The sequence below is a fragment of the Haliotis rubra genome, unplaced genomic scaffold, assembly GCF_003918875.1.
Source record: "Haliotis rubra isolate DU_JTF1 unplaced genomic scaffold, ASM391887v1 Scf728, whole genome shotgun sequence".
NCBI lineage: Eukaryota > Metazoa > Mollusca > Gastropoda > Lepetellida > Haliotidae > Haliotis > Haliotis rubra.
In genome coordinates, this window is record NW_025767444.1 from 305,683 (window position 1) to 320,822 (window position 15,140).

The following is a 15,140-nucleotide window of genomic DNA, read 5'->3' on the forward strand; positions in this document are numbered from 1 at the left end:
AACTATCAGCCCTCAGGGAAGCTACCCTATAATGCATTTCTCTCAATAATACTTACTATCAGCCCTCAGTGAAGCTACCATATAATGTATTCCCCAAAAATATGTTTTTAGATTACAATATCATATTATAAAGTTTGAATGAATTAATGCAACATTACATTAAATCGTGTGCCCTCTACCGGCTGATCATTATTTCAAATGACCCCCATAGAGTTATGTCCCTTAGAGCGCTCTTTACGAATATCCTACGCTACAACTTGTGATTGAAACCAGTTTTGCAAAGATAGACAACACTGTGTGCGACAGTTTTCCATGTATGGAGCAATTGTATACTTTCCATGTATGGCAAGTGTTTTCTGTTTGGAAGTTGTTCACCTCAAGTTTCGATTATTGATTTCAGGCAAGTCATAAGGGATAATAAGTCTTTTATTGCATCAATAGGAAGCTAAAGAGAGTGAATGTTCCCCAGTATGTATAATATAGGCCAAAATGTTGTTGAAAATGTGTGACATTGTGCCCTTAAGTTTATCAGATTAATTGTTGTCTCTGGACTTGTATTAGTTGTGATGACATCCAGACTGGATGGATGATCTAGTCTAGTAGATCAGGGATAAAGCTGGTCTGATGGAACATGATGTTGCTGCTGTAATGTTATGATTCCAGCAGTTGGGGCATGGCATTCTTGAAACCAGCCACAAACCAACTGATTGAAGCTCCTGTATAAGTTGAGTGTTTGTTATACCAGGTAAAGAGTATACAGGTAACCAAAGAATTCTATTTATCTGAAGGCAGTTTTGTTCAACCAGTAACTAAAAACTTATTGCTTGGATTGGTTTCATATCTCATGTTTTGCGTACAGATGACAACTTTGACATTTCAGAACATGAGGATCCCTGAATATCATGCTGTATCCACACTTCTTACTCCACATGTATCAGTGTAAATTTGACTCTTCCGTTGCAGAACATTCAAAATGTTAAATATTTCTTCACTAAACTGTGCACATAGATAGGTCTGGTGGTGAACTGGTGCCTTTTGGTAGTTTTGGATTTTGGAATAATAATTTTTGCATTTCCATGGTAACAATTGACTAAAATTGGTGACAGTGCTCTTTTCCGGGTGCAAAACTTTATGGGTATTCAAAAGCCTAATGACATATATCAACAGTACCACTCTATTTCTTCACCAGCATTACTGAGGTACATCAAACCGTAGAAGCACTCAAGCAGTCTGTTGTTGATACAAGCATGCTAGTATATGAATAGTTAGTCTGTCGTACAGACCCTGAAGTAAATATATCCAAGAAAGCCAACGCAAGTCTAGAAAATGTGGCAAGTCAAGATTTCCTCAGCTTCAGGGTCTGTACCAATCTGCTGAATTCACAAGCCAGAATATGGCTTGTAATTATCAGTTGATCTCTAGCTGTCACTAGTGTTTAATATTAACTCATGGGGAGCCTCCCCCCACCACTCCCTGCTTCTGCCTGTCCTCTCACTCCAGACAAACAACGTGTGTGATTACACTAGAGACCTGATGACTTATAACATCTGAGTATTTTCTTTAACTGTTTCTGAAAATGAAGAAAGTCTCAGGGCTCCTTTTCATAATATATATTATTTTTTTTTACTATGAACTTATTTCAGTAAATTATGTTCATTTCAGAGACTAGTTGTTAGTCTAATGAATAGTTTACATACCGGTATGTATGTTTTCTTTAGACCAGTGTGAAGATCAATGTACTGACTGACTGAGTTTGGTTTTACGCCGCTTTTAGCAATATTCCAGCAACATCACGGCGGGGAAGATCAATGTAACCTTAGCTAGTTGACATATTCATGACGAGTATTTTACCACTGATGACTTTGTCTTCTTGTTATCCCCCCCAACGTGTTCACAATGAAGGGAATCCCTTTTCTTTTTACCCGTTCCATGTGTGCACTGGACGTTTTAGTGATATTCAGGACTGTTAAAACCACCTCTTGATAATACAAAACTTTGGTAGTTATTTTTAGGGCTGAAATATTGCTGATGTGACTTTCACTCCACTCGGGCTTTGGCCATATACTGGAAGCTGGCTACTCCATGGTGTTTCAGTGTCAATTGATCCTGTCTCACATGATTCCCCACAAGGGTACAATGTGTGAAGCCCATTTCTGGTGTCCCCTGCCAGCAGTGCCTCTGAATGATTCGAGATTTATGCTTGTTTTTATTTCTTTTATATCTTCACGACAATATTTCCAATTGTGCAGTATACCCAAAATGCTTCCTAAAACTTCTAAGTGGAGTAAGTATTCTGCAGTTAGCTTTCCTCCTTTTTGTTAGGGGAAAAACTTGAAACGGTTGTATTTCACTCCAGATTGGAATAGTGGTCCTTTAATTGAAGATGGAGAAATGAAATGTTCATGTCCAGAACTGTCACAGACTGAAATCTCTCGTGTATGATTCAAAATGGTAAATTTCAAATTGGAGTCTGCTAGTTCAGAAGGGTTTCTATGTTGAATATGAGGAAAAATTCTAAACTGGATTGTTATCCCCCGCAACGCGTTTTGCGGGGGGGTATTAAAATGGACTCCGTCCGTGGTCGTCCGTCCGTCTGTCCGTCCGTCCGTCCGTGCACATTTGTCTTTTCCGGAGCAGAACTCTAAAAGCATTCAATATTTCTTCACCAAACTTGGCACATACATTGATCTGGTGGTGTACTGGTGCCTTTTGGCAGTTTTGGAATTCTGAATAAAATATTTTTGGCGTTTCCATGGCAACAAGTTCGACTTAGACTGAAATTGGTGGTAGTGCTCTTTTCCGGAGCAGAACTCTAAAACCATTCAATATTTCTTCACCAAACTTGGCACATACATAGATCTGGTGGTGTACTGGTGCCTTTTGGTAGTTTTGGAATTCTGAATAAAATATTTTTGGCATTTCCATGGCAACAAGTTTGACTTAGACTGAAATAGGTGGTTGTGTTCTTTTCCGGAGCAGAACTCTAAAACCGTTCCCTGTTTCTTCACCAAACGTGGCACATACATAGATCTGGTGGTGTACTGGTGCCTTTTGGTAGTTTTAGAATTCTGAATAGAATATTTTTGGCATTTCCATGGCAACAAGTTTGACTGAGACTGAAATTGGTGATAGTGCTCCTTTCAATGCTCTCTTTCCACTTTTCTATATACACACCTAAATATTTGACATAGTCATAACTCGTAGACATAATCATGAAGAGTATTTTGCCATTGCGGGGGATATTGATGACTTTGTCTTCTTGTTTTAATTGGCATGTCTAGTCTAGTGTTACACGTGTATATATACAGTGACCAGTGACTGCTGAGTTCTAATTAAGCAGACCTTCATGAATGTGGTACTGATGTTTAATTGCATATTTTAGCACCAAACTTTAGTTTAGTTTTAAATTTATTCATCATTGAAAACAAGTGATATGTCATGTCAAGCGTTCGCTTGTCATGCAGAAGACCCGGGTTCGATTCCCCAGATGGGTACAATGTGTGAAGCCAATTTCTGGTGTCCCCCGCCGTCATATTGCTGGAATATTGCTAAAAGTGGCGTAAAACATTACTCACTCACTCACTCATGACAAGTCTTTTAACATCTTATGAGGTTATTTATTCCCCCAGCAGGTCGTAAGGGGGAATATGATAATAAGCTTTCCTGTCCATCCAGCCTGATCCACCTGTCTGTGACAGTTTTTGTCTAGACCATATCTATTAAACTGATAGGTATTTTGTGAAGAAACTTGGCACACAGAAACCAGATTTTGACTTCCTCATGTTTTTGCTAAAAATAGACCTGACACACAAGTTCCGAATTCCAGTTCCATGTAGGGTATGCTGTAACATTCATGATTTGTATCTTTACAATCATGTACATCATTTATTTTCTGATCTTGCCATTCAGACAATCAGTTATATTGTTCTGTTCTTCTTCCAGGTTTCTTCAAGAGAACAGTCCAAAACAAGAAAGTGTATTCCTGTGTAGATAATAGAAGCTGCCAAATCGATAAGAGTCAACGAAAAAGATGTCCATATTGCAGATTTCAGAAATGTCTCAGTGTGGGCATGAAGTTAGAAGGTACGTGAAGGTTCAGCACCTCATCAGCTGACTGCATCTGTGTCTGTACCATCTCCCTCTCCTCACACTTTCTGTTTCAGCAGTACTGAATAACCAGCCACATATCAAACTGACAGAATGGTATTTAGTTTATCTACAGTAGCTATAGTAAAAGCAGCAGGTGAAATAATCAGATATTATAATATATATTCCTGGTTCAATAATAATTCCAGATACCTATTTGTTTGATCATTGCTTTAAAATCCCTTACTTGTTATAACAGGTATATTTTCCCAGAATCCCTTGTAGTTTGAAGGAGAAAAGATGTACAGCTGATTGCGATTTCTGGCTTATTGTCAAGGCAATTACACATATATTGCTGCATATAGAGGCGTGACAAGATTGTCATCTGATGTTGTGAACCATTATATATTTTTATAGAAACATTTAGTAAACTATTCAACTCAGGTGACTTAGGAGAACTGCTAGACAACCAGGATGATCATTTACTGTGCTTTGGTTGTTCTGTTGATATCATAGTTTTTCATAACATTATTCATTTTGTCACTCTCAATAACCACAAGCCACTGAAGCTTATCATAAACATTATTGGCTCTAAGTAGATTAAGTTTGTTGAAGACATCGTGGTCATTATTCAACTTCAGTCATGAAGATGATCTTCCAGAAGTCACTTTGCCTACTTTCCTCAGAATGCATTACATTACAACAAATGTTAGATGGTCATTGTTGCAGTTTCCCTTATCCTGTGATTTATTGTACTAAGCAGATGCATTGATGTTTGTCAAAAAAATGACATCATCAAATCAACACAGTAATGTTCTAGTAACTGCTCACAAACTGGCTACACAACAGATAACCTGACTGCACCACCATTGACAAACTGACAGCACAACAGATAACCTGGCTGCACCACAGTTGACAAACTGACTGCACCACCATTGACAAACTGACTACACAACAGATAACCTGACTGCACCACCATTGACAAACTGACTGCACAACAGATAACCTGGCTGCACCACAGTTGACAACTGACAGTACAACAGATAACCTGACTGCACCACCATTGACAACTGACAGCACAACAGATAACCTGGCTGCACCACAGTTGACAACTGACTGCACAACAGCAAACCTGGCTGCACCACAGTTGACAACTGACTGCACAACAGATAACCTGGCTGCACCACCGTTGACAACTGATTTAAGAACAGGTAACCTGGCTGCACCACAGTTGACAACAGATGTAAGAACAGATAACCTGGCTGCACCACATTTGACATCTGATTTAAGAACGGATAACGTGACTGCACCACAGTTAACAACTGATTTAAGAACAGGTAACCTGGCTGCACCACAGTTGACAACAGATGTAAGAACAGATAAGCTGGCTGCACCACATTTGACATCAGATTTAAGAACAGATAACGTGACTGCACCACAGTTGACAACTGATTTAAGAACAGATAACCTGACTCCACCATAGTTGACATCTGATTTAAGAACAGATAACCTATAAGTTATTATAGCTACGGTTGTGATTTCAACAGCATGAGGAACGCACCACACAGTTAGCGTCAGAAATATTGTTGATTGCAATAGCGGACAATGCAACTATCATGATGATAGCTGATGTACCATCCCACCTGGCTCAGTACTGAAACAACAAAAGTAATTCTTATGTTTCCTCTACTCGCTATTAAATCATTGCCATAGATTGGGCATTTTGGCTGCAATCATACAAAAGGTAAACTTGAGATATTTAACAGACATCCTCTTCACTGCCATCTAGTAGCACTATTAGAGTTCTTCAATGCTCAATAGCATGAACAAATCACTTCTTTCCTGTGTGGATAGAGTAAACATGTCGTATTTATGCTCACTGCTGCCCTTTAAAGTTAAATTGATAAATTACTACTACAAGTGCATATTTAGTGTTATTTCTGTCTAAGAAGGGGGCGGTGGGGTAGCCTAGTGGTTAAAGCGTTGGCTCGTCACGCCGAAGATTCGGGTTCGATTCCCCACATGGGCACAATGTGTTAAGCCCATTTCTGGTGTCCCCCGCCATGATATTGCTGGAATATTGCTAAAAGCGGCGTAAAACTAAACTCAGTCAGTCAGTGTCTAAGAAGGGTTTATGTTAGTGTTGCTATTTGGTGTTCGATGTGAATTCTTCTATGGGTTTGCCTGCTCTTATGTCTGCATGTGTGAGTGAGGGTAGTTTTTAAGCCACTTTTAGCAATATTCCAGCAATATCACGGCAGGGACACCAGAAAGGGGCTTCACACATTGTACCCATGTGGGGAATTGAACCCGGGTCTTTGGCGTGATGAGCGAATCCATTAACCACTAGGCTACCCCACCGCCCCTGTCTACATGCGAGAGGAAGGAAGCGAAGAGGAAGAAAGTGGGCGTATCATGTTGCTTCCTGACCCACTATCACCTTGATGCCATCTGTACCCACTACCACCCACTGGCATTGCCATGTTAGATTGACTGTTTACACAAAAATAGATTGGCTCATATGACTCCCCCAATAAACATTGGTAATCGTTACCGACAGGGCCACAACTGCCATCTACTGATGTCTGGCAACCACATGACCAATCCCAGGATTGTTCTGTCCATGAACCATCTAATCCAGAGAGGTGTTAATCCAGGACTTACATCATTCTAACCGTTCCCAACAACAACAACCTGAATCCTTTGCTTATCTGAGTCCAATCAAAAAGGAAACAATCCTCGTAGAATAAAGTTAAGAGGCCCTGGGAATCGTACAAGACTCTACCCACTCCTGTTGTTCATCCCAGACCCAGTCGACTTTACTATGTCTATGGATAGTGATCTATTGCTATAAAAATTCTCACTATTGTTGGGAAGTCTGTTCTTCTGGATAATTGTACACTCATTGCATCACTGATCACTGAATCCTGGACACTGACTCCTGTTTACAGTTCCACTTCCAGATGTGCTCATTGCATGTATCATGACTTTTTGGTCACAGATTCCATTTGGAAGGCACAAATTTGGCAAGTGCGGAAAAGGCCTTTTAAAGCCTTACTAAACAAGTGGGTGTTTTGGTAACTCTAACAGCACAACCTACTGTCAGTTTAGTACAGGATCTGATAGCATTCAATGCACGAAATGGGTTTCTTTGCTTATGTGTTTTACCCACAGTCTTTCGTGGACAAGTGAATGTGAAAATCCTACCTAGCTGGAAAGCAGCAATGAGTAATTGTCAGAGGCAAAACCACTATATTGTGGTGTCTCTCAAGGATCTATCTTTGGACCTATGCTGTTTGCTCTTTATACCAGAAATCTAGGAGAAGTCATTCGAAACATGAAGTTGAGCACCACTTCCACTGTCAACTCAGTCCACCACGGTTGATACACAGCTGTCAGCTGTCAGCGCTCCAGCCACAACCAAGGAACTATGGACTCAAGTATCCAAATGTACTGATAACGTAGTGGGTGGACTCACACAGGCTGAAATTAAATTAGACAGAAGCGTTGCATGTGTATAGTTTAAAGTGTCAGTCTTGTGTCAAAGATACTTCCCTACAAATATGTAACACTAAGATTCCATTTTACAAAACTGTCAGAGATCTTGGACTTCATTTGACCCAGAACTGTCTCTAAAATGCCACATTGATAAAATCTACAACTCATATTATTTGAGAACAATTAGCAATATCAGAAACTTCCTGATGACTTTTACGCAGCTTTTAGCAATATTCCAGCTATATCACGACGATTCTGGAACCAGCTGCCACTTGAGCTAAGACTTTCTCCCTCTGTTGAAGCTTTCAAAAGTTTTATAAAAACCTTCCTTTTTAGAAAATATTACAAAATCTAATCTAAATCTTCAGCATCTTTTATGCCCTGAATATACTTGGTATGTTCTTGATATATATTGTAGGGCTTAGTGCGATACATGTACACATGTTATTATTATCTAAAATAGATCTGGTGAATGTATGAGCACAGGAACGAATGTTACCATTGTTAATCATTTTTAGAGAACTAGGTTTACTTCATTACCATAAATTCGAACAAACCTGTAGAGGTTGCTGATTCTTTGAGTCATCCTTGGGGTACATATAAACATTCATATGTCCATTTTAATCCCTCCTGCAACTATATTTTGAATAAAATATTTACAAAACAAAAAACTTCATTATTGTTCTTGTTCGACCACCCCTACGGAGCCCAGAATTGAACTCCAAGTGCTAACTTCTTCCTCACTTTCCATGCTGAACCGTGTCAGACAGAATGTGGGGAGGTGGGTGGCCATGCCCCAAGGAGGACTCTCATCAAAGAATCAGCAACGTCTACAGGTTTGTTTGATTCTTTTTCATGAGAGATCCTCCTTGGGGTACATATGAGCATAAGACAGACTCATAAAAACAAGAGTTCTGAGAGTGGTATGCTGTGTGGTAAATAAGCCCCAAACGAGTGGAATTTCCCAAACTATGATAGTGTAAGAGTCTCGCACTTACCTGGCCATGTGACCTCTTCAGCCAATCGGGCAAGGGCGTGGTCCAGGGTCATGGGTTGCACAACCAGCTCATATGTAAGCAATGCAGCGTATGATACACACCTCGAAAACGCTCCGTCCCCGTCCCTTCTTTTGGAAGTTACCTAGGGAGGGAGTGACTAATAATTCCCATGAAACTTCACTCAAGCATAAATTTCCAATGGAAATAACAGGAATGCATACAACGCCATTTCTTAAGACGGGGAGAACAAGCTATCACCAAGAACCCGACACCAAGTAAGGGAAGGGGAGGAAACTTGTCTGAAAAACCCCACCAGTAATATGCAGATAAAAAGTTAAATCTAAGGCTCAATCGGTTAAAGAGTTACGACTCTGCCCTCTGGAGAGAACTGACTCACCGAACCGAGCACGCTCGCTGGAGTGTCTGTCAAGTTGACAATTACAGATGAACATACTCGGTTGGCTCCAAATAGCTGCGATGCAGGTTTCCTCAATGGGCAGAGCCGCAGCATACGCCTTTGTTATAGCAAGCCATCAGGAGGTGTTAAACCTATACCTGGGTATAGCTCATACAAATGGCAGAGACAAGCCACCTAGAAATGGTTTGCTTGTTCCCCCGCAGACCAGCCTTACCTCAACCAAAACAGCAGAACAATTGATTATCTGTGCAGATATCCTTTGTTCGCTTGATATGAGCTTTGAGAGTCTTATGTACATCTAAGACGTGAGCACGTCGAAGGGAGGTATGTGGTGGGGAAAGCTGCGTGAAAGCAGGGAGCTCAATAGGCGCTGTGACATGAAAAGTGCTGTCTCTCTTAGAACAGTAAGTATCCGGCAACCTAATGCTATAACCCTGTCCTTACAAAACACAGTGAACTGGGGATCGGCGGACATAGCATGAATGTCACTGACCCGCCATCCGGAAGTTACTGCCACAAGAAAAGCCACCTTCCATGTCAACAGCTAGAGGGAAAGACATGACAGATCGTGAAACAGAGGACCAGACAACCAATCAAGAATGACTGACAAGAGATGGCTGTGGAGTGGCCTCGAACAGTTGAAGCAGCGAGACCGGCTTCCAACCGAGACTGGAGGAACTCCAAAACAGTCACTAAATCTGCAGAAAAGGGATCGAGAATCCCCTTGCAGACTCACCAGCGTGCAAAGCAGGCCAATCTATCCTCATACTGAACATTTGGTGAAGCCAGAATTGTGTTTGCAACTGATGGAGGAATTCCGCTCGCTTGGAGGTGATCCCGGACAGTGGCCATGCCACCCACCGAATCGTGGGATTTGGGTGCAGCACTCCGTTCTGGGATAGTAGGTCTGGTCGAAAAGGTAATAGTACAGGAGCTGACCAAAGAGGTGCAAGGAGCACAAGTAGTTGAGCTGGTTGGGTGGCCAGCTGCGACAGGACTTTGGAGATTATTATAGTGGTATTGGTGGGAACACCCACAGTACCCTGTCTGTCCAGTCGAAGGCTGGAAGGCTTCATTGGCTATTGCCCTCAGATCTGGAATCAGAGAGCAGAACACTGGCATCTAGTTCCTCACCCCAGAGACAAACAGATGCCCTGGATTGACCCGTACAACTGGGTGATAATCCCGAATATCCCTCGGTCGAGCATCCACTCATGTGGTGCTAGTATATGAGGGAGAGCACATCTGCCCAAATGTTGTCTATCCCCGGGAGATAAACCGGCATCACCCGTATCTTGTACTGATCACACCAAAGCAGAAACTGCAACGCCTCCTGCAGGAGTGACGCAGACACCATACAGCCTTGCTTCTTGATACAGGTCATGGCCGTCTGGTTGTCCATCTCTAAACAAACCACCTGTCGTCGAACAAGCTCTCGAACACATGTCTGACTGCTCTCAATTCTAGCACATTGATGTGCAGAGACTGATCTTGTCCTCCGACCAAAGCCCAGAGACAGACCGGTCGCCCAGAACTCCGCCCAACCCTGAGAGGGATGCTCTGAATTTTACACACTCTACAGCAGTTGTTTCATGTTTTAATAGTTGAAAAATGGTGACTTTAAATGGCATCATTGCCAGATTATGACAGAAATTGCTGTCAGGATTATGGCATTCAAAGAGTTCTTGAAACTCATATGCAAAAGCACATTTGTGTAGATATCTGTTTTTCTCCTTCCAATCATGATGCCAGTTCTGGTCATTAGAGTCATTTCGTTTTGTCATCCCTTCTCCTAACTTTTCAATAATGACCTTCCGGTGATTCTTTCAGACAAATATGTCAATACAAACACGATGTCACTTGTGGTCAGTTACATACCACCATGTTTGTTGAGGTTGTGTAATCTGTTGTTAGGTAAGCTGTTCTAAGGGTTAGAATTATCTGAGGTTTGCTTACCTTAGAGACTGGAGATTCTGGGTCTCCCTCCTAATCATCACACTTGAAACACAGAGAGAGAATGCACCCTTCCTGTTCTGGCTTAATGTCACATGAATAGAAGTTGGTGAGGGTCTTGAGTGAGCCCAATTTACAATTGATTACAATTCTTCTATGAGAACTGTATCCCAGGATACAATACTTCATGTTGCGACTCTTTGCTTCATGACCAGAGTAGGATGTCTGGGTAGTAAATCTTGAGGACATCTGTAGGGTTCAGTTATGGTAGACTTCAACCAACCCAATGCCATTTGCCTCAGTGATTCCACTGATGAAAATTCTATAATATATATGATGGTATTTAGATGAGAGTATCCAAAGTCTTCAATATTGTTTGAGTATTGATCCAGTTTGGATTTGTTTGGATGAGTTCATATCTTCAGGATGAACTTCATCCATGGAGATCTTCTTTTGGACTAGAAATACAGAAATCAGAACCGACGTCATCATTGATATTCAGTGTAAAAGAATCAGATTTGCTTATTGAAAGAACAACATTATCTGAGAGTGGTGTCAATTGGTAGGGGCCGGGGGGTAGCCTAGTGGTTAAAGCGTTAGCTCGTCACGCTGAAGGCCTGGGTTCAATTCCCCACATGGGTACAATGTGTGTGAAGCCCATTTCTGGTGTCCCTCGCAGTGACATTGCTGGAATATAGCTAAAAGCAGTGTAAAACCCAACTAAGTCACTCACTCACTCAAATTGGTAGGGAAAGACCAGTGACTTCATGTAAGGAATGGGAAATGTTTGTCAAAAGAAGGAATATGATGACATTCAAAGGGAGAAAACAAAAACTGGAAGTGACATCTCAACCATAAATAACTTTTAGAATGATGTCTTTATGTATGGTTAAAGACAATCATTATCAAGAATAGCAGCAATATAAGGATAATTTGAGTGAAAGTATCACATTTTGACTGATTGTTTTCTTGCACGTTATTCAAGTTCTCTGGTAAATGGTTGGCTGTCACTGCTTATGATCTAAAGCAGTCTCAAAGATGCTAGTTTAAAGTATAATAACTGCAGGGAGTGTACTGCAGGCAGAATCTGCTTTCTCTCTAGATGTTGTGGCAGTGATATAATAATAATGGAGGTAAGGATTTGTAAGAATTATCAAAGAATAGTTATCATTGTAAATAATTGTAAGAACATTTCCTCTATAACATCAGAAGTACTCCTTCCCCGGTCATCTTTCTCCAGTTGATTGATAATGAAAGGAAGTGAAGTTTTCCACAGAAGAGCTGTTTGATTATGTATGCTGAAAATCACAGTGTTTTGGTTTTGTGTGATATGTGTCAGTCACATGTGTGTCCAAAATTCTGTCTTCTATGATCATTAAAATCATCTGCATATCATAAATGTTTCAGCATCATTATTCATTTGGATTAAGGTGTCGAGGAGCACGAGGTTTTGATACATGAATACAAGTTTTATCAAACAAGGAAATACTGGTTACTGGTGTGGTGACATGCATCTGGCAGCTGTTGCCTTGCATGACTCCTCTGTCCTTACATGTGTCCTTGTTTCAGCAAGTTTGGGGCACCTTAGAATCATGTGGGCAATTGTTTCATCTTCTTCTTCGCAGAGCTTGCAGATTGGATTATCTGCTAACTTGAATCTATGAAGGTATTCTGGTGTTGTCTCTGCAGATTCTTGTAGCTGCATTTGTTTGGTAAAGGTTGGTTTGCCCAGTATTCTCTCCCTTTGTCTCTCCCTTTTAGATCCATTCCTTATTGAGTTTGTTGGTGAATCTAGCTTGTTAGTAAGGAGCGTGATGGAGTCTCTTTTCATACTGGCCCACTGTCTGCTGCCAGCTTTGCAACTGTATCAGCCTTTGATGTCGACGTAACTTGGAAACCATTGCAGAGTTATTCTACGATTGATGTTGTGAATACTTGATATGATGTCATGGGAGCAGTCAAATTGTCTGTATAACAGCAAAGTTTGAAGTGAAGATTTTGAGTCTGAGAACATAAACGTCTCTGTTTTCCTGCATGACAAATCTTCAATTTCCTGCTTCTAACTCAGCTTGAATGACAGATACTGGTGGCAGAGGTATAATGATGTTGCGTTAGCAGAATGGCATGTGAATACCAGCCCCTGCTAACCCTTCACTGTTGAAGAGGGATCCACCAGTGTAGATCTTGTGATGGAGCTTGTATCTGGTGTCCATCATTTCCTAGTCCACTTGTTTCAACTTGGCTGGCAAATCTGACTTGGTACTGTTGTCTGGCAGGCTGAGCTTAATGTCAGGAGGAGACCAATCCCAAAGAGGACATGGATTGTAGATGGCAGGGATCTCAGTAGGGACCTTAGGCAATTGGACGTTTAGTTCTTGTAAAATGACTCTTGCTGTCATGGGGCCTTGACCCTTTTTACATGACCTGGCATATTCTTTGGCAAGAAATGGCTGCTAGTGTACTCCTTTGCAACGAGTTCTTTCACATAGATATCTTGAGATGGAATATCTGCTTCTATCTGTAGAGCTTCTATTCATGTAATTCTCAACGCTCCTGTGATGAGCATCAATGCTGCATTTTGGATCCTCTCCAGTTTGACAAGATGTCTTGGCACATGATGACCATATTTCTACTCCATTGCATATTTTGCTTCTGATGTAGGCCAGGTAGAACTGTCTCAATATAGTGAAATCTGCTTGAGATCAGATAACTTTCATCAGGTCGATCCTTTTCTGACAAGGAGGTCAATGTGGGTTTTCCAGCTCAGTGTTGGGTTCAGGATTAGCCGAGGATTTACAGATTCTTGTTGTATCTTATCTTCTTTCCCTTCATATATATTTCAACATTGTCTATAAGGAGAGAATACTTCCTCTTCCTGGTAATGGTGGTATATTCTGTTTTTACTTCTGAAACTGCTGCATTGAGATACTCTGTGATCTTGTCTAAGCTGTTGCTTCTAGATAAAGTGTTCCATCATCTGCAAATGTAACCTCACAGCAGTTTTCTGATTGCATGGGGAAGTCATACAGGGCTGATCCTGGAGGTGTTCCTGCATTGATCTCAAACTAGTCTGATGTTTCTCCTGCTAATTGCATTTTCAGATATCTATGATGCTAGAAGCTCTTTATTCATTGTAAAATTTGAATACTAGTCCTTCCCACCAAACTTTGTCGAATGCCCCTTCCAGAGCAGTATAGGCTTTGTCATGAAGGCCTTCGTGACATTGTTCAGAGTTGGAGAAGTGCATCTATTGTTCCTAACTTGGGGTGAAATCCACACTGTGTGTGATGCAGAATTCTATTGTGATGGACATACCGTGACAGCCTTGTGTTCACCTTTCTTTTCGTGAGTTTTCCAAGACAGGAAGTCAGTGCAACCGGTCTGTAGAACTTGATGCTGTTTCAGGAGTGGGATTACACTGCTAATCTTCCATTGATCTGGGTAAGCCCATTCTGACCAAATGCTGTTATACGTCTGCAGGAGAAGTTCCTTGCAGCTTCTTGGTAGATCTTTTAACATTTGATTATGGATTCCGTCTTCTTCTGCTGCTGTATCTTTGAGATGTTCTATAGCCATTTCAAGCTCTGTCATCGAGAATAGTGGATCACAGATGTCATCTGGCTCCTCCAGGACACTCAAGTTGTTGTATATATAGTTCTATTCTTCACTGAACAGTTGAGGGTTCATTTCAGTGTTTTCTTTTGATCACTTCTGTGCATGGCAGTTTCCAAATGCACATGCTTGGTCTTTATGGTCTTTATGTGGAGAATTTTTCATTCACTCCAATGACTGGCTTGTCTGCTTTTGTATTCCCATGTATTGCTTTGATTCTGGACGAGATGATGTTCGATGGAGTGTTTCTGTAAAGAGAGTTGATGTATTTCTGCCATGAATTATGTTTGGCAATGGCTGTCTCTCATTTTCCACTTTCTTTGCGATTTCCGTGGAGTTGGTGGTCTTTTTGTTGGTTTGCAGAGTGGATATGAAACATCTGCTGCTGCCACGATCATGTCTGTGACCGATGTTACCATGTCACTTGCTGTGAAGATGGTAGGTCATTTTGCTGAGATAACATGATTGAGTTCTCTATTTGGCTTCTTGATATTCTAACTTGGTATGCTTGCCTTGACCTCTGTTGAGCCAGGACAGAATAGTTTCATGATAACAGGGAAGTGGTCACTGTCAAG

General features: G+C 41.1%; 1 protein-coding gene across 4 annotated transcripts in view; it reads left to right on the forward strand.

Moving 5' to 3' along the window:
• LOC124259546 (nuclear receptor subfamily 5 group A member 2-like) overlaps window positions 1–15,140 on the forward strand; it is a 268,621-nt gene that overhangs the window by 200,199 nt on the left and 53,282 nt on the right. For all 4 annotated transcript variants that reach the window (XM_046693688.1, XM_046693690.1, XM_046693689.1 and 1 more), the window contains one exon: window positions 3,943–4,083. In XM_046693688.1, coding sequence (XP_046549644.1) covers window positions 3,943–4,083 — 141 coding nt within the window. The remainder of the gene's footprint in view (window positions 1–3,942; window positions 4,084–15,140) is intronic.